We start from the raw sequence: 18,984 nt of genomic DNA, 5'->3' as shown, positions 1-18,984 counted from the left end.
TGATGGTGCTTACGTTTCCAAACTTGAGTGACATCATCTCAACTGCCAGTGTTAGCTATTAAATTCCCAGGCATTTTGTTTGATTGTTTTTGTGGTATTCTACTGACTGACTCTTCACTCCATATCTTTTTTACCTTTTCTCTCAATTTTGAGGGTGTTGGAGTTCTCAGACAGTTTGCTACAAGCTGGAATCTGCCAAATTTTGTAATTTTATGAACTCCTGGGTTTAGTGAATAGAGCTAAATTACTGCATTGACTTTCTTATGCAATTTGACTTCATATCTTTGCATTTCAGGGCTTTAGAATCTGCAGATTTGGCAGCCATTCAGCCCTCAAATGATACCTGTCAATCAGAAAATAAGGACAACTGCTTAACACCTTCAAGTAAGGACGGTTTATAACACTGACATTTTACTTCCTCCTAATTTCGTGAGCACAGTTATCTCCCCTGTGTCTCTTTTTTAAATTCCTATTTCTATACAGGTCGTGCATGTGTATTCTCATTAAAATAACCATATCCAAAACTAAGCCTGCTTCATTTTTCAATATGAAACCATGCTTTCAAATTAGAGTAATAGTGATTACTTACTTTTAAGTGTGTTTATATTGTTTTGTATTTATTGAAAAAGAACAAAAAAATGGTTTGGATTTCTTAGGCAACTATTTTACTTATAGTTTCTAAAAAGAACAAAAGGTTCCTTTATTTTTATCTTAACCACCCATAGTTATTGCTCATAGGCATCTTGGATGTTGATGCATAGACTAGAGTCTTCCAGGTCTCGCAAAGGTGTTCTTTCTGTAGAAGTGAATGGAAGTGTGTGTGTGCTTTTTACTGTGTTATGAGATTTCATGTGTGATGCAACATGTGTGTCAGTGGCTCATTGCTTGATGTTGAGTGTTAGGAGTGATGGAAGAACTTCTAGTTAGAGCACTGTGTTTCTTTTTCATGTTTAGATGTCTTCAGTGTCTACCAAAGCATCAAGTGGGTCTAAATACGAGTTTATTTTGGGGTAGTAGTTGCAAAGGCATTTCTTGTTTAAAAAAATACTGTATTCTTTATGAATTACCTTCCTTTCTTTGTCAGCAGTCAAAGTGTGGGTTGATTTCTAAGCTCTCTTTGATTTGTTGGTTTGTCGTTGTTGATATTAATGCTGTAGTTTCTTGATTACTGTGTCTTGAACTCATGTAATATAAATATACTAATGTTCTTCTCTTTCATGATCTTCCATTATCTAAATTTCCCCTGAAGAAAGGAGAGACATTGTCTATCAATTTTTTTGTGATTAACACTGTTACATTTTTTAGAATTATGTTGAATCTGTGAATAAATTGGGGGGAAAAGATGTTGTAACATTTATTTAGACTTTCTTTAGTTTATCTGGTATTGTTACCTCGTTTTAGTTTTACATTAAGTTTCTAATACATTTTAAAGAGCTACACAGTTTGTGATTTCCTTTTCTCTTCCTGTAGGCTCCACATCAGACTTGGTCTCACTGTATGAGGTAGAAAGATGTCAGCAATTCTGTGCTACAAGTAAGTCTGCTTTGTAAGCTCATTTCTGGTACAGTAGCCAACTCACAGATACCTGTGTTGCATGTCCCAGCTAATCCCTTTGTACCTACCAGTAACAGTAGATCCTTATGGGGATGCTCAATGCTTTTACTTAACTTTTACTTCCCTGCCTCATCCTTCAGTGGTGTAAGTTAGAACCCATACATGTGCATATTTCTGTATTGAATATGTGTTTGAAGTCATGAATAATTAATATTTATAACATTTGTAATATTCAGTATGTTCTTAGCTAAATGAAATAAATTCTTTATGACATTAATTTCAATAAAATTCTATAATATATTTGACGCTGTACATGTAAGAAATTCTTTACCCTGTGCCCACATACAGTGTTAGTACCTTTTTACTAGATGCATCCCTGCTATTTCAACTTAAGTTGGTAAAAAGCTTTTATCCAGAAAAAAATACTTGTGATGAGGAGTTCATTAAATAGTTGATTAAATGCTGTTGGAGAAAGCTGTAAGTATGGAACAGGAGCTGGAAATGAGGGTGTCTTATACTCAGGCTTTAGATGTTATACAGAAATTGTTGCAGTCACACTGTGCAGAGGCAGTTATGTTCAGGAGCAGTAAGCATACGTAGTACACAGAAAATACGCTTCGGAAAATATTCCATGTGAGTTCGTCTACAGAGTGAGTTCCAGGACAGCCAGGACTAGAAAATATTCCAGGTATCTCTGGAGAAAAAAAAGATTCCAGAATTAGGGCAAGGGATTTAGAGGTAAATCAAGAATATTCTGAATTGCTAGAAAATAAAGACATTCTCACCTAATAGTAAATAGCCTGTCTGGGACAATGTGCTCACCAAAATGTTAGTGATGGGTTAGAATCCATTGAGTCAAGTCAGGATGTATGAACTCTGCTTGTTAATGGGGAAATAGTAAACTGGGGTTGGATATGGGCCAGAATGACTAACAAATGGAAAAAAGAAAAAAAGAAAAGAAAATAACATCGTTTTGCCAACATGATGGCAATTATGGTTTAATTGTGAATGAGTAGGTTTTAAACTACTAGATTCTAAATGTTTGATAAAGAATAACACATTTGCCCTCTGCTAGTCACAGTGTGGGCAATTAGTTGAGAGTAGAGTAAGCTAAACATCCTTTAATTGACTGCACTCCTTCCCTCCCCTGGAGGAGTAGGGGAGGAGGTCCGTTCTCATAGACCTATCCCTTGGATGTAGTGAGAAGTCGTGTCATGTGTGTACTGTCATGTCTAGTCTCTGTGCCAGACATGTGTGATCGGAATCTCAGAGTGAGACAAAACCAGCCAGGTCTAAATGGATACTCAGCAAAAGAGGTAGCTGCGCTTTTCCAGTCAGTTTCATAAGGTAAACGTGTAAGTAGACTAAGGGTCGTTGAAGCTGAAGCCTGAACACATGAAGATAAATTTGCATTGTTTAGGATTAGTGCAGAAAGTCAAAGACAGTTGGAGAGTGGTAAGTGTCTGATAATCCCCATAGTAGTGTTAAATCTGTGTTAACAGGCACTTAGCTATGTGAAGGAGACAAATTGTTTTTGATGAAATGCTGAAGTGTTTGGGGGGAATCAGGATATGATATCTGGAAGCAGTTTCCATTAATTTAGTAACAACATATATAGTGGGAGGGAGGCAGACCCAGAGAGCAGAGTAAATGTACCAGTATGTAACTATTTATGAATCTTTTAAAAGCATATTTAGGAAATTTTATGTTGTTTTCACAGTTTTTTCTTCAGAGTCATAAAAGGTTTAAAATTTTTAAGACATTATCCCAGAATGTGAAGTGAAGCAAGTGTTTACTTTAAATTGGTCTGGTCTGCCTGGCCGGGGAGGATTGCTCTGTACGCCCTCAGCTATTTACCACATGAAGGAGATGGCCATCCCTGAAGGGTTTTTGTTTGTTTGTTTGTTTGTTTTTCCAGACAGGGTTTCTCTGTGTACCTTTAGAGCCTTTCTAGACCAGGCTGGCCTCAGACTCACAGAGATCTGCCTGCTTCTGCCTCCCTAGTGCAGGGATTAAAGGTGTACGCCACCACTGCCCGGCCAGTGACGGTTTTCAAGCTGTGTACAGAAGTGATTTTCCTGGGTGTCTGAGGCTTGCAAGGCTGTGCACAAGTCTGTTTTCTAGAATAGGGAAGTGCACCCTAGAATATCTTAAAGCCCGAGTAGCACCTGCTGTATTAAGCTACTTAGACGAAGCTCAGTCCAGCCATCCCAGACCTTCTCTATTTGTTTCCCAGCCAGTTTTGCTGTTTTCAGGTCTCCTGATCGCTTCCCCTCCGCATCCACGCATTCCCTTCTGCATCCCTCCTCCACCATCCCTCCCTTCTACCTGAAACATGAATCCCTACTTTTGCAAACACTGCATCCCTGTGATAATCGGATTCTGCCTAATAATCATTCCCAGCTCACATTCTGCTCTTTGCTAAAAGAGAGTTCAATACAGTCTCAAATTTGAAATACCTAGAACAAAAGGCCAAGTGACAAATAATATTCAGTGAATGTTTTCTGTCAATGTCTTTTAATCAAATTTCAATTAGAACATAAGCTGTTGCCTGAAAAGGTTTGTCTAAGAGATTAACACTGAGGATTTTTACATGTTACACAAGTACCATTCATTTTATTGGGGAAGTAAACCTTACTGTTTTCCATACATTAGAAATATTTTCCTGGGAATTTCTGTTAGTTCCATACAGAAATACTTACACACCTACTTTGTAAGTAAAATTTAGTGATATATAGTTTATGATTTAATAAAGCTTGCCTGAGGATTCAGAAAGCAAAGTCATAGAGGTCAGGCAGTGGTGGCACACACCTTTAATCCCAGGACTCAAGATTCTTGACAAAAGCAGATGGATCTCTAAGAATTCAAGGGCTCCCAGGGCTACACAAGATTGAATCAATGTACAAGAGTTACAGAGCTCACACCTTTAATCCCAGGACTCATGAGAGGTATTTAAGGCAAGACAGAGTCAGTAGGAGGTATTTATTCTCCAGCCACACTGAGGAGAGACAGCAGTTTGAAGCTTGGTGAAGGGCTCATGGATCAGCCCTTTCAGCCTGAACTAGAGGTAGCACCTAGTGGCTGGCCGCTTTACTGTTCGGATCTTAAGCTTGAAGCTCGAACCCCACTCAGTTTCTGGGTCTTCTGTGTGTTACAGTAGAGTATCCCTTGTCCAGCTTATTTAGCACCTGGGCTCCTGCTATGCGCCTGGCTTTGTATCCATGGGCCAAGTGCACATCTTGAATCATCGTGACCATAGCTGAAGTTAACTTGATTTTATGGTATATATTTGCTTTCAGAAAATTCATGCTGAAGACATCCATACTTTTATTTACTCCTATTCATTGTAAACTTTCTTCACAGCACTTACAGATCACCATTATTTAGAGAAGACACCACTGTGTGCCGTTTTGAAGCAAAAAGCCCCCCAGCAATATCGTATCCTAGCAAAACTGAGGTCATATGAGCCCAAACAACTTTTCCAGTCGGTTAAACTTCTTTGTCCTAAGTGTCATTCATTGTAAGTATTTTCCAATAAAAAAAAAAGTTTTCATGTCATATTGTGTGTATATATGCATGTCCACATGGGTGTTGTTTTTAAGTACTAAGAAATGGGTACATTATTATTTAATTTATAGTATTTTAAAAGAATGCTACTGATTTAAAGGGAAAGTCCTAAATTCCTACAAAGAAAATCCTTTTAAGTCATTCTTAGTAATAATAATAAAAATAGATGTTTTCAGATGTTTGGTAGTTTTTTTAACTTCTTTTTTTATTATTTTAATTTTAAACAACTTGCTTCACATGTCAATCCCACTTCCCTCTTCCTTCCCTTCTCCCGCACCCCTCCACCATCACCCCCAGTTTCCTACCCTATGCCCACTTCCTTCCACATATGTGATATCCAGAGTCTGTCACTTTGCTCAGGGCAGGGTCCAGGTGCACCTCCCCTAAGAGTCCAGGCTGAGAGAGCATCCCTCTTTGTGTTATGAACACGATGTCTGTTTGTATGCCAGGGATAAAAACACTGATCTACTGCCCAGGGCCCCATAGGTTGCCCAGGCCTCCTCACTGACTCTCACATTCAGGGGATCTGGATCAGTCCCATGCTGGCTTCCCAGCTGTCGGTCTCGGGTCCAAGAGCTCCCCCTTGTTCAGATCAGCTGTCTCTGCTGGTTTTGCCAACCCATTCTTTGTCAATTTGCTCATCGCTCCTCTCTTTCTGTCACTGGGATCCATGGGTTCAGTTCAGTGCTTAACTGTGGGTGTATGCCTCTCCTTCCATCAGTCACTGGATGAAGGTTCTAGGATGGCATATAAGGTAGTTTTGATACACCAAACAAGTGTATCAGAATTTCCTGCCATGCTCAATAACTAATTTAGTAAGTGCAATGCCTTCATTTCAAACGCCAGTTTTTATGTGAATATATAGACATATAGGCATATAGGACTTTTTTATTCTTACCAATGCATATTCATCTGAACATGTGTGGATAGTTTTAAATCTTGTTTATCTTTTCAATGCAATGTATCATAGTCCCTCAAAATACAGAATGACATTTTGGAAAATACAGGTAGCGCACAAACATGCGCATTGGAATAGTGTACGTCTTAGGGTTTGTATTGCTGTGATGAAGGAAAACATTTAGTTGGGGTGGCTCACTCACAATTTCAGAGGCTCGCTCATTATCATTATGACGGGAAGGATGGTGGCATGTAGTCAGAAGTGTTGCATCTGGGAGTCACACTGAGGGAAACTTGCAAAAGAGAACTCAAAGCCCCCCACACACACACACAGTGATACTTCCTCCAAAAAGACCACACCTCCTACTAGTGCTACTCCCTTTGGGGGCATTTTTTTTTCAGACCGCCATTGTGTGCATCAAGCTTTCACTGCCATATGTAAATGTACCCAGAGATGTACGCATATTTGTGAGTTTGCATATTATTTGTTAATCTCTCTTTAGAGTAATGTGGGTACTTTTTTTGTCTTGCAAAATTTGAGACTACAGTATTTCAGGAGAAAGTAAATCATTAAATTCACTTAATAAAAATTGAGGAATCTCTTTGCTACCCATGTGATCATAAACTCTCAGATGTGATTAAACTATATATGAAGATTTTAGGTAATTTATGCAACATTGCCAAATTATATTTCTTTTTTTAAATTTTTTATTTCTAAATTTAAATTAAACAAGGTTGCTTCACGTATCACTTCCAGGTCCCTCTCCCTTTCCCTCCCCTCCTCCCATGCTCTCCCACCAACCCCCCAATATCCCCTCCTTTCCCCAGGGAGGGTGAGGCCCTCCATGGGGGTGTCCATAGTCTGTCATTTCATCCAAGGCAGGGCCTAGACCCTCCCCTGGGAGTCCAGAGTGAGAGTGCATCTTTCATTGTTGGATGGGCGCCCAATGTCCATTTGTATACCCAGGATAAATACTGATCTACTACCTAAGGTTCAATAGATTACCTAGGCCTCCTCTCTGACACCCACATTCAGGGGGTCTTGATCAGTCCCATGCTGGGTTCCCAGGCATCAGTCTGGGATTCAAGAGCTAACCCTTGTCAGGTCAGCTGTTTCTGGGGGTTAAACCAGCCCAGTCTTAACCCCTTTGCTCATCAGTCCTCCCTCTCTGTCACTCACTGGATTCCTTGAGTTTTTTAATGCCGTAGGATTACACAGCTTTTCAAGAATAAGGTTATGCTCTGTTCTTCTAGACAATAAAGCATCTTAGAAAGTGTAAGAGATAATGTAAAGATACACACCCAGCTGGTGACAGAATGCAAATAAGTTCTTCAGCCTTTTAATTCCAAACCATGCCATTTTTACTGCATGGTAGTTTATGAGGCAGTACGAATTACCAATCATTAAAGACAAATAGAGCTAATAACACTTTAAAGTAGGTGCCCTGTGACAATCAGATTAGCTGGGGTGAAAGACATGGCTACTTGTACACAACAACAGATTGGGACTAGGAGTAACTGTAATAAGTCACCTTGGCATGGGCCAAAGAGCTGGGTCAGCATGTGAAGATGTCTGCTGCCAAGCCTGATGACATATGTAAAATCCCTGTTACCAACATGGTAAGATATTGTGCTCTGACCTCTACCATGGCATAATCACACAGATACAACTTCTCTGTGATTATGGTATGGATTTACCTAACCATTACAATATTAAACACCTATTGAATGAAATCTGTTAAATCTGAAACGAAATTAATTAAATCTTCAATCCTTAATTTAAACAAGCTTGTCTAGTTTAAATAGTATTTAAAGTTTGTTTTAGATTATTTTGGGTGTGTTTTGTGCGCACGCGCATGTGAGTGTGTGCACCACATGTTTACCTATTGCCCACAAAATTCATAAATTAGTTACAGATGTTTGTAAGTCACTGTGTGGGTGCTGGGAAATGAACCTTGGTTCCTTTACGGGAGTAGCAACTGTTCTTAACCTTTGAGTCATCTCTTCGGTTCTTAAAATAGTTTTGTTTTTGAATTAATTTATTAAATTGGAATTTTGGAGAATATATGTACATTGTTTGCTGATAATTTGTCATCGATCATTTTAGGCAAGAAGTTCCATATGAGGAAAATGTGGATAAAATTTTGCAAGATGCTGCAACTAAAGCCCCAGAGAGCAAGCTGCAGTGTACGTCATTGTATGACTCAGAAGTCTGGAGCACTGAAGGTCAAGGAGGACGGCAGGTCGCTGTCCATTTTATGAAAAGTGATGGCATCCTCCCTCTCTCAAATGAATGTCTAATTTTGATTGAAGGTAGGATGCTTGCTTATTACTGAGTTCTTAAACTATTCTTTTGAACATTTTCCCCTATTACTGTTAGCTATGCCTTTTTTATGTGCATTGGTGTTTTGCCATGGGTGTTGGATCCTCTGGGACTGGAGTTACAGACACTTGTGAGCTGCCATGTAGGTGCTGGGAATTGAACCTGGGTCCTCCTGAAGAGCAATCAGTACTCTTAACCACTGACCATCTCTCCAGCCCTGTTAGCTATCTATATCTTATGCTCATCTGATACTTATGAAGTAAAAGTACTGTTAATTTATATTTCTCACACAGCATATCAGCAAATATATGTGAGCATACACATCGGCCTGAGTTATCATAGTATGCACTAAACTCGAATTTATCTACTTGTTGGATTCCTGTCTGTAATCTCATCAGCTCAGAGTAGCGCTCATAGACTGGCTCATTGCTTATGTGAAACTGTCATTTGGTCTCTGGATGTCACTGGTGGGTCATGATACTGGGATGAAAATCCTTAACCTGAGCAGAAGGGAGCCTTGAAAAGCCTTGATAACGTTGTCAACTCTACGAGATTGGAATTGTGCTATTTATTTCCTGTGGGTTTTTTTCCCATCTAATTCTTTTGTAACAGTTCATAGTTTTTTCTTGTCATGTAAAGTTTAAATTTCCTCCTAAATTTGCAACTCCCTTTCCTGTGACACTTGCTGTGTCACACATGTTATGTGCATCCTGCGTCTTGCTCTGACTCTCTGTGTGCCATTGAGTTTCTTTATTGTTTTAACAGGAGGACGGCTCTGTGAAATCTCTAAACTGTCGAGCATATTTCACAGTGTGATCCCTGTGAAGTCGGGCCCTAAAGACCTGGAGCTCCTAGACATTGCAGCACCATTCCTCATCCGAGGAAAGGTGTGTCACTATGGGTGTGTGTTCTTCTTGGACATCTGGGAATTACAACTGTGTCTCTATTGCCTGTCCTCCAGCCTTTCTGTGTTCAGTTGATACTATTACGCCAGTTCTACTTAGAGCCAGGGCCCAAGCTAAATGATCGTACCACAGTGGTACAGATTGGTACAGGTTTGGCAAACTGTTCTTTGTAGTTTGCATTTCAGTCTTTTCTAGTCTGGTGGTGTGTGGTGAAGCACTCAGCATGCTAGGGAACAATATAACTAAGTAGCGCTCCCTGGCAGTGACTGATTGTCAGGGTCAGCAATTACGTGCTAAATTCAGGAAGTTAGATGTATTGACACAACCCTCTTGTAAGTTCTAGAGTACACATACTCAGTTTTTCTTACACATTTCTAGATCTCTGAACACTGCATGTGCAACACATAAGGCTTGTAACATTTTGTTTCTCAGCCACAAACTAACCCTGCTCCTCCCACAAGAGTTTAGATATTAGCTAATGGAACATTTCAGAGTTGCACATTGAGGGAGTTCCAGAACTTTGCAGAGTTGCTGTGACTGAAAACTGACAGAGAGGAGTATGGAGTCTGTGGGTGCAGGCCTGGAAGGAGAGTGAAGTAAAGCACCCTGCAGTTTTGATGAAACAGTCACCCTGAAAACACTTTGCTTTGAGAAGCTCGCACTGCAGCCTGGCTTGATCTTGTTTTCCCATTTCTCCACCCATTATCATAGCGACACACTATTGTGGCCCTTAGAGTGGCCAGTGGACTTTGCTCTTGGTTTTGTTTCATATACAATGGGTGAAAAAGTTAAGCCATAAAATAAAAGCGAATGTTTGCAGCCAATTCCTCAGAAGCACTCAATGTCCTTCTGTCTGTGAATCTCCTGCAAGGTTTGCATGCCACTTGATTGAAATATCAAAACCCATTGCGTTCTGTTGTTCTCCTTTGAATAAGTCCATAAACTGTGACCTGATCATCCCGCATTCTTTTCTCTCCTTTCTTTCTTCTCTCCTTCCTAGTACAGAGTACCTCAGTCTAAATCAGGAGACCCAACATTATATGCCAACCTGCTCTGTCACTGCTGATGTTAGTGAATAATTTTCAATCCATTATCTTTGCATTATTACTGTTAGTGAGAAAATATCTATGTATTTGATGATCAAATGATAATCCTCTTTCCCAATTCATAAATTATAGGTATTCTTGAGTTCTAATTATTATTCAAATATATTTTCTAAGCATATTTTCTTACTACATCTTACGCACACTTCATCATTCCTAAAAAAATGGTTATTAATTAGTATTACTCATACTTAAATATATTGATATATCAGCAGGGCATGTTGTACTAAATGTCATCCAATGATAGTAATTGTCTCATTTCAGATGTTCTTATATTGCAAACAGTAACTGACTTGCAGGTATACACAATGCCTCTAATATGTACTCACTAAAAACAGTAATTTGTCCTCACTGTTCATTCAGATAATTTTTTCTTACTATGTTTTTGTAAGGCTGTGACAATTAGATGTTGCTCATAGAGCCTTAAATTCAAAGCGTTCCAGCAGGTTCTCTCTTGTGTCTTTTTGTTTTAACAGATGAGAAAATTAACAGTCATATTATGTAATGATTTAGACCTAGAGTCCAGTTTCAGGTTATTTATTCTGAAGCTCATTGTTTTAGTCACCATTCTATCACTGTGTAGAGACACCGTGACCAAGGCAACTTGTAAAAGAAAGCATTTAATTTGGGGCTTGATTACGGTTTCAGAGTGAGTCCATGGTCATCACGGCAGGGAGTGTGGGGCATACAGGCAGACATGGCGCAGGAGCAGTGGGAGAGAGATAATACCTTGATCCATAAATAGGAGGCAGAGAAAGTTAACCTGGCCCTTTGAAACCTCAGAGCCCAGCCCCAGTGACACACCTCCTAATCCTTCCCAAACAGTTTCACCAACAGGAAAACAGACATTCAAGTATCTGAGCCTCTGAGGGCCATTCTCATAGAAGCCCCCACACCCATAGTGTCGTTTATTGATTTGCTTAGGAAATTCATCATAATTCTCTTTTGAAACAATCACATTACTGTGTAGACAGTGAAGTGTTCTTCTGTTTAATAGCTGCCTTTCTGAAACTGTCCATACTTAAACAACATGTAAGAATTAAATGAATTTGATTGTATTTAAATACTTCCCAGTTTTTTCTTCACTCATTTCAGATGTAAACAGTGCTCAAACTTGAAACCCATACAAAACCTAAGTACTATTCCCAATAAAAGACTATGGATCCCTTCCTCTGTGGCAGCAGGTGAGCTGGATGTTTGTCTCCTAAAGTTTTTTTTTTTTTAGCAATATGGGAGAAATACAATATTGACCAAAAATCACAACCCAATATTGTAAGCCTTATGATTCTAACCATTCATAGTAAAAGCAAATGCAATTAATTGATATATATTTTCAAATAAACTACATATGTAAAAATATTACAAATAATGTAAGGGAATATAAACAGAAAACTCAGGATAACAATTTAGAAAAGAGATAGGATAATGAGATAGGAAAGGGTACATGGATGCAAATTATTGGTAATAAAATATTTTGTGATCAATCATTTTGGAATCTAATTTATTGACTATATTAGATTGAATTGTCATTTTAATACATGTCAAAGATCCAAACTTCAAAATATCTCCCGAGATTCAAAGTGATATTTTGTCTGTGCACCTCTCTTCTGGGAACTTTTTTGGCCAATAGTCTTTGAGATACAGGCCCTGTCTGGGAAGGCTCTCAGGTGTTGTGTGTGGACTGGGAGGCGATTGCTCTCTCTTGGGTGGTGGTTGCAGAGCACATGGCAGCTTCCAGATCCTAATGTCTCCTAAAGTTTTAATGCTCCGTCATCTCACTGATTTACATTTCAGTATTTGTGAACACTTATGACAAAACTAGATTAACTAATTGTAATGAAAAATATGAACTAAATATTTAAAATACTTGCAATCATTTACAAACATTGTAAACACAACCACATTAATATTTGACCACTTGTTTTCCGTTTAATCCTTGACCACAAATACAGATCCCGAGGGAATCTTTCTGAGTCATACTCAGTGTTGGACAAGGTTTTGAGATGGCCGTTAACTTCCTCTGAGTCTAGGCAGCATGCAGGATTTATCACCCAGGCTTTGCTTTTAACGTTCAGAAGTGTGCACATTTTAAAGCTCAACTTTTAACGGTCAGAAGTGTGTACATTTTAAAGCGCAACTTTTAGACAGTCCTTGATAGGGAGGTCAGGTCTGCCTACTAATATGGATTGTGTTCTGTCTACTAGAATTATTTATTACAGGTGTATGTGTGCTTCCTCTTCTGTAAGGACAGTGCTTTTTGTAGGTGTCACATTGTCTCTTGTGCCGCTGGTGAGTGTGTTTTCAAACTGGCACTCTCCCCTCTGTTAATTTTCCATTCTTCTGACTCCTTTGTCTCCCGAATAGATGTCCACTTTGCCAACGTTTTTTTCTCAGAGTCTGCCCTTCATAGTCACTGAGAGGTGTAGGTTTAGTTTGGGCAACTCAAAATATCATGAGAATTATTTTCATGGCACTGCATACCCAGATTCCTTTCCCTAGATTGAAATTCTGCTTTTAAACTTGTGTATGTGTGTGTGCTTTTTGTTACAGTTTTTGTTCTGTGATAGAACTATGTCATACCCCGGACCAATGAATTTTGTGTTGCATCACATGAGCTTCTCCTGTGAGGCTGGGTGGTGCTGTGTCACATCCTCCATAGTTCTGAATTTCATCTTCCTTAGGGCTGCTTCAGTGTAACTGTTGAGACATTCTGAAGCCAGAAACTTGGTTCCCATCTAACTGCTATTACATATTAAAATTTGTGTCTCTGCTCCAATTCATGCTTCTGTCTTGCCTCCCTAACTGATCTTCCTACCAGAATATGGTCTGTAAGAATGGAAGGTAGTAGGCCATTCCATATTTCTGTTCAGTGACTTCAACTCCTGAAAAAAAGGTGCTTGCCTTAACTTAAAATTCTCATGTTTAGTGTCTCCAATTTATTCATTCTGCCTCATCCTAGCAATTATGGAACCCCAGATTCTGGCTTGTATGTTCTTTCGGCCAAATGACGTCTCTGAAAAAAAAAAAAAAAAAAAGAAGCGATACTCTACTCATAATGCAAAGGGAGTAAGTTTTGTGTGTTGCTTTCTAGAAAATTCTGTGGTTTTAATTTCATTTTTCATATAATTAACATGTAATGAGTTGCATTTAATTAATCGTTTGTTATGGTTCTACCAAGTATATCATGAAACATACAGTGGAATGTTCCTAAGGGATTCTGTTGCGTGGGTTTAACAAATTGATCCTAGAGAAGAAAGCACTCTTGCTGTTGATAGTACTCTCTGTAAACATTATCTGCACCTGTGCACTGGACTAAAGCACTTCGGAGTTTACCTAACAGAAAATTCTAGCAGCCTGGACTAATGTGTTCTTTTCTCTCTCTAGTTCTAGGCATTGTTCCTCTGCAGTATGTGTTTGTTATGGCTTTCACTTTTGATGACGGAACAGGGGTATTAAATGCTTACCTCAAGGATTCTGTAAGTGTCAGACCTGCTAAAAGTATTTAGCTAAAATTTATACTTCAACTTTTAATATTCACCCTACTTAGTTTACGTCCGTTTAACTTATTGAGACCTTTTGAACCCGAAAACTCAGTTTCTCTGTATTTTGTTCTTAAGAGGATTTCAAATGACTTAGAACATATGAATGAAATGCAGCCACATAAATCTAAAACTGTGTGGTGTATAGCTTTTGATTTTCTAGTAGAGATACAATTTTTAAAACTATGAAGTTGAAGAATCAGAATCTGAGGAGCCATTCTCCCCGTCATTCTAAATTCCCCTGCTGGGCAAAAGCAGATATAAAGACACATTATCATCACCTCACTGCACTTGGAGAGTCTCCATAGTTTCATCTGAAAGGAAATGCAGTTACTTGATAAACAGACATGTGTCACTGCATAAGTTGTGGAGGAGTGCCGAAGACTGCCGCCGGTCCTGACCCCGGTAGTTGGAAGTTAAGAAGTCATTGAGGCCCCTCTTAGCTTCGATATTTCCAAGCTCACCCTCTCCCTCTAAAGCAGAGACTGTTAGTTTCCCTGCACTGAGTTAAACAATCTACATGGAGTATATAGGAAAGAGGCCAGTGGTTTTCAACCAGCTTAGTACTGATGTTTTTGGTGGCCCCAACCATAAAATTTTGTTGCTACTTCATAACTGTAATTTTGCTGCTATTAGGAATTGTAATGTAAATATCTGATACGCAATATGTCTTATATATGACCTTGGGAAAGGGTCATTTCACCAACATCCCCAAGGGTTTCCATCTACACATTGGGAAGCACTGGCCTAGGCCCTGATGTGACTCCGTCGCCTGTGTTGTCATAACTGGCTGATCACTCTCCTCCTGAGGTCAGGCTAGTGCTACATAGCCCAGACTCCCCAACTTCAGATGACATTGTTAGGTTTTCCAGAGTGACCCGTAGCTCCAGCAGACAGTCAGTTTGCCAATTTGCCGGCTCTTACAAGTCATGACATACTAGAAGCTAAGAGGAAGACCAGTCTTTTGTTAGGGTAAGACAGTTTTTTGTTTGTTTTTGGTTTTGAATATTTGGTTTTCTTTTCTTTCGTTTTTTTTTTTTTTTAACTTAACATAAAATAGAAAACAATCCAAGTCAAAGTTAAGTGATTTTTTTTTCCTCCAGGCTGCACAGTTCATGCAGTCACTTATTAAATGGATGTTTATTGAGTGGCTGATGTATAATGTGTATGTGTTCAAAATAGAACATTTAGCAAGGCAAGAAAAATCTCTTATCTAAAACATAATGTAGCAGAGGAGGACATTAAATACATTTTTCTTAATGTTATATCCTTTCATAGTCAGCACTGCATTTATTTTTCTGAGTACACAGCATCATCAGCCTTGCTACATGATCTTACCACGTATCAATGCGCATCTCAGGTCTGTTTTACAATTAAAGTGGAGGATTGGGTTTTAGTGTAGACAATTCCAGTTTGAGTCCCACACCCTAACAGACTGATGTATGTATAGAGGTCAGTTTAGCAAATTAGTTACTGAAATTCTGTGCATTAAAGCTTTGCAGATGGTGAATATCTCCTTTGTTTACCATCATTTTTAGGAGAAATTTTTCCAGATCCCAGCATCAGAAATCCTCACTGATGACAACCTTCAGAAGAATCTGGAAAAGATCATGAATGTGATTTGTCCTCCAGGAATACAAATTGGTAAGCAGTATTTCAAAAGTGCCTCTTTCTCTCTCTTGAGAAAGCACCTAGTGTAGATCTGTTCCATAGACTGGGCGGAAGGAGACAAATTAGTAAGTGTGAGCAATAACTTTATCCAGGTCCTGATGGGACAGCAGCAGAAACAAAGTAAATATAAATAAAGGAGTTAAAATATCTCTGGATACACTTGAAGCATAGCAGTTTTGGTTACTGCATGTTTGATTCTGAGTTTGCACATTATAGCAAATGAGTGCAGTTTGCAAACAAACATTTCCTCAAATAAACTGCATTTCTCTTGTTTGACTCGGTGAGTTTCCTCTGTGGTATTAGTGAGCTTCAGAATTTTCCAGTTTTATTTTGCAAACTCTATGAACTTCAGTTGGTTCTGCATAGACACCAGCTTGTTGGCAGGCTCCTGCACAGGTGAAAATTGTGGCCATTATAGCTGCTGCCTGTGGTCAGCAATTAATCTCTGTTGGAACTTGCAGACCTAAACTATGTTGATGTTTGATTTTTCTAGTACTTGTTCTCAATGACAAATCTCCCCTCTGTCTGCTTTTCTATGTGACTGTTAGACTTTGCTCCTCGTTAGGGTTTCTTCCTCCACAGGCAGTCTGTGCATTGTAACATCAGTTTCCAAGAAACGGGAAATTTTGCTTACCCAAAGCAAAGTTTAGCTCAGATGCATTTATTTGTTTTCAATTTTAATTTTAGTTGGCTATTGGACTTACCATGCTTGGATTTCTAGAAATAAGTCTCTGGGCATGGTGACTTTTGACATATACAGGCGAATTATTTATGTAGATATATTTTACTTTGTAAGTTACACCAGTCATGCATAGGAGCGCCTTACATTACCTTGGGTGAGCTCGAGTGCCATACCAGATACCTGGTAGACCTACCAGAGCCTTCCGCTGACCTTAGAATTGAGCCTGCCCTGCTCCCCACCAAACTATGTTGGCATCATTGCTGCCATTGTGGTGAGGCCTGGAGCTGCTTCCATCTGGGCATCTCAGAGTTCAGGTGCTGCCTCTTTCTAGTCAATCAAGGAAAAGCCAGGGGAGGCCCATAAGCAGTCAGCATAGGAAGAATAAAACATGGGTGATGTGACTGACTGCTTCTGGCGGCAAGTATTTTGTAAACTTTAAATCACTTTCATCTGAAGTTGGGAAGAAACTCTAATTAGCATTACTGTATATGCTTGATATAATGGCTGAATGACCCTCTTTTTCTGTAGATGCATACCCATGGCTGGAGTGCCTCATCAAGTCCTACAATGTCACAAGTGGAACAGAGAAGCGAATATGTTACCAGATATTTGACACCATGGTTACAGAAGACATCATCTAGTCCTGATGTTCAGCGCACTGTGTGTGGGATTTTATAATCTTAGAAAAGGTTATGGCTGATTCTCAGAACACACTTCTCTGTTCTTAAAGTACCATTCTCATTTTCGCTGTAGTTTAAATTCTTTTGTACAGAAAGACATTTCTTGTGAAGGTGTTAGAATATCTTTTTGTTCAATATGCCCAGGGTGACCGCTAGAGTTACAAAATAAGGCCACACTTTGTGTGGAGGGAACAAATTTCCATTTCTTTTATCAGTTTCTTTAGGAGAGCTGTGCTGTCACTGGACACCAAAGGTCCATTTCCCACCATGAAACACTTGTTTCAATTCTGTCTCCCCCCACCCCCTCGCTGCATTTCTTTTGAGTCTTATACCAGAGTTGATGTTACTGTGGGTGTAGATAAGAACACATTCTCCTCTTGAGGCTCCTGGCTTTCACTGATAAGACAGTGGAGGCTGCTTTTCTTTCATACCGTTCCATTTTGCTTTATGTACAGAGGAATTTCTTAGCCAGTCTTGGGGAAAGAAGTCTTCCTGTGCCTGTGCCTGAGTTTGACTTAAACAAATGTGATGCTGGATACGTATGAATATGTTTTATTACCATTGGTTAATTAAAGAAGCTGATTTGGCCAGTAGCCAGGCAGAATGTAGCTAAGTGGAAAATCCAAACAGAGATAGAGAAAGAAAGAAGGCAGAGTCAGGGAGACACCATGTAGCTGCCAAAAGGGTAAGTTGCAAATGCCAGAACATTACCAGTAATCCAAGGCAACGTGGTGATAAACAGATTATTAAAACTGGGTTAATTTATAAAAGAGAACTAACCAGTAATAAGCCTGAGCCATTGGCTAAACAATTATATTTAATGTGAGCATGTGAGTGATTATTTCATAAGCAGCTTTGGAGACCAGGACAGAGAAAAACATTCAACTGTACAAATGTAGTAAAGAGGGTATTTAAGGAGGAGTGGCAAAATTGTTTTAATTGGTGCTGATGTTGCCCATTTTATGAGTCTATCACTTTGAATGAGATGGTGCATTTGATTTCCACATTTCTGTGAATGGAGTTATTCCGTCACATACAAGCTAATGAAGTGATGAGGTTTAGGATTTTTCTACTTCAGCTGTATCATCTTTTTCAATGTAAAAATTTTCCTGCATTACAATAAGATGGTATGCTTTTGAACTCAACAGTATTTATCGAGTTTAAAATTATGAGTTGTGGATCACTTTTGTACAAACATGTACATATATGTATGCATTTGTGTAATTGTTAAAAACTGAGGGATAACAGATCTGTGCAACTTTAAATCATAAATAAATAAATAAATGCACACATTTCTACAGTTTCATAAATATAAATGTTTGTTGGTGAAATAACATGATGAGGTGGGTACTGCAGTTTGAATCTTGAATCTTCCCAGATGGCCATAAATTGCAGGCCTGGTGATCGGCCATGGAGTTGTTTCGAGGTTGTAAAGGAGGTTTGTTTTAGGATGGCATGCTCTGGGAAGAATTTTCAGGGCCTGACTGCCTCTTGTCACACTCTGCTTTCCTCCTGCCATGAGGCAATTAGGCCTCCTCACTTTTATTACCAGAGTGTCCTGTGTAGACACAGGCCCATAACAGGGCTTACCTAGTTACCATGGTCTAGAAATTCTGAGACCATGAGCCAAATTTAAACACTTCCTCTTTGTGAAAGTTTTATTGCAATAACAGGGATCTAACTCAGGAAGAATACTTGTAGGCCAGATTCTTGGAGCTGTCTGCATAACAGGTGTTGTGCTCAAATCTTCACACATATTTAAGCCTCAGAACAACCAAATAATCTAATAAAGCTGAATCCTGTTGGAATACCGACTTTAATACTTCCTGTGTTTCTATGTGCTGGAGTCATGTGTTCAGTAGACACAATCTATATTAGTAGCCAGCCCAGCCAGCATTCTTAAGATAAGGGTGGTGTGAGCCCTGCTTTAAATAGCTGTAGGAAGTAGCAAAAAAATACCAATGTGTTTTCCTGAATATTATCCTTTATCATCTCTAGAACAATTGATGGTAGTTCCTTGTGCCAAGGCTAAGTCTCTGTTCCTTGTGTGGTAATATCTTCCT

General features: G+C 39.1%; 1 protein-coding gene across 5 annotated transcripts in view; it reads left to right on the top strand.

The window, feature by feature from the left end:
- LOC101844322 (protection of telomeres protein 1) overlaps positions 1 to 18,209 on the top strand; it is a 44,606-nt gene extending 26,397 nt beyond the window's left edge. For 2 of the 5 annotated variants that reach the window (XM_040737869.1, XM_040737871.1), the window contains exons 9-17: positions 296 to 384; positions 1,471 to 1,533; positions 4,918 to 5,074; positions 8,126 to 8,331; positions 9,107 to 9,242; positions 11,445 to 11,533; positions 13,734 to 13,825; positions 15,427 to 15,532; positions 16,770 to 18,209. In XM_040737869.1, coding sequence (XP_040593803.1) covers positions 296 to 384; positions 1,471 to 1,533; positions 4,918 to 5,074; positions 8,126 to 8,331; positions 9,107 to 9,242; positions 11,445 to 11,533; positions 13,734 to 13,825; positions 15,427 to 15,532; positions 16,770 to 16,882 — 1,051 coding nt within the window. In that variant the 3' untranslated portion in view covers positions 16,883 to 18,209. Of the gene's footprint in view, positions 1 to 295; positions 385 to 1,470; positions 1,534 to 4,917; positions 5,075 to 8,125; positions 8,332 to 9,106; positions 9,243 to 11,444; positions 11,534 to 13,733; positions 13,827 to 15,426; positions 15,533 to 16,769 lie in introns of those variants that run through there. The other 3 variants (XM_040737872.1, XM_040737873.1, XM_040737874.1) reach the window with 3 other exon arrangements.
- Positions 18,210 to 18,984: the final 775 nt, after the last annotated feature.

Source organism: Mesocricetus auratus, unplaced genomic scaffold, assembly GCF_017639785.1.
Source record: "Mesocricetus auratus isolate SY011 unplaced genomic scaffold, BCM_Maur_2.0 Super-Scaffold_100676, whole genome shotgun sequence".
In the NCBI taxonomy this organism is placed as follows: domain Eukaryota; kingdom Metazoa; phylum Chordata; class Mammalia; order Rodentia; family Cricetidae; genus Mesocricetus; species Mesocricetus auratus.
The sequence above is the reverse complement of the archived record's forward strand: the minus strand, read 5'-3'. Positions and strand labels throughout refer to the sequence as shown.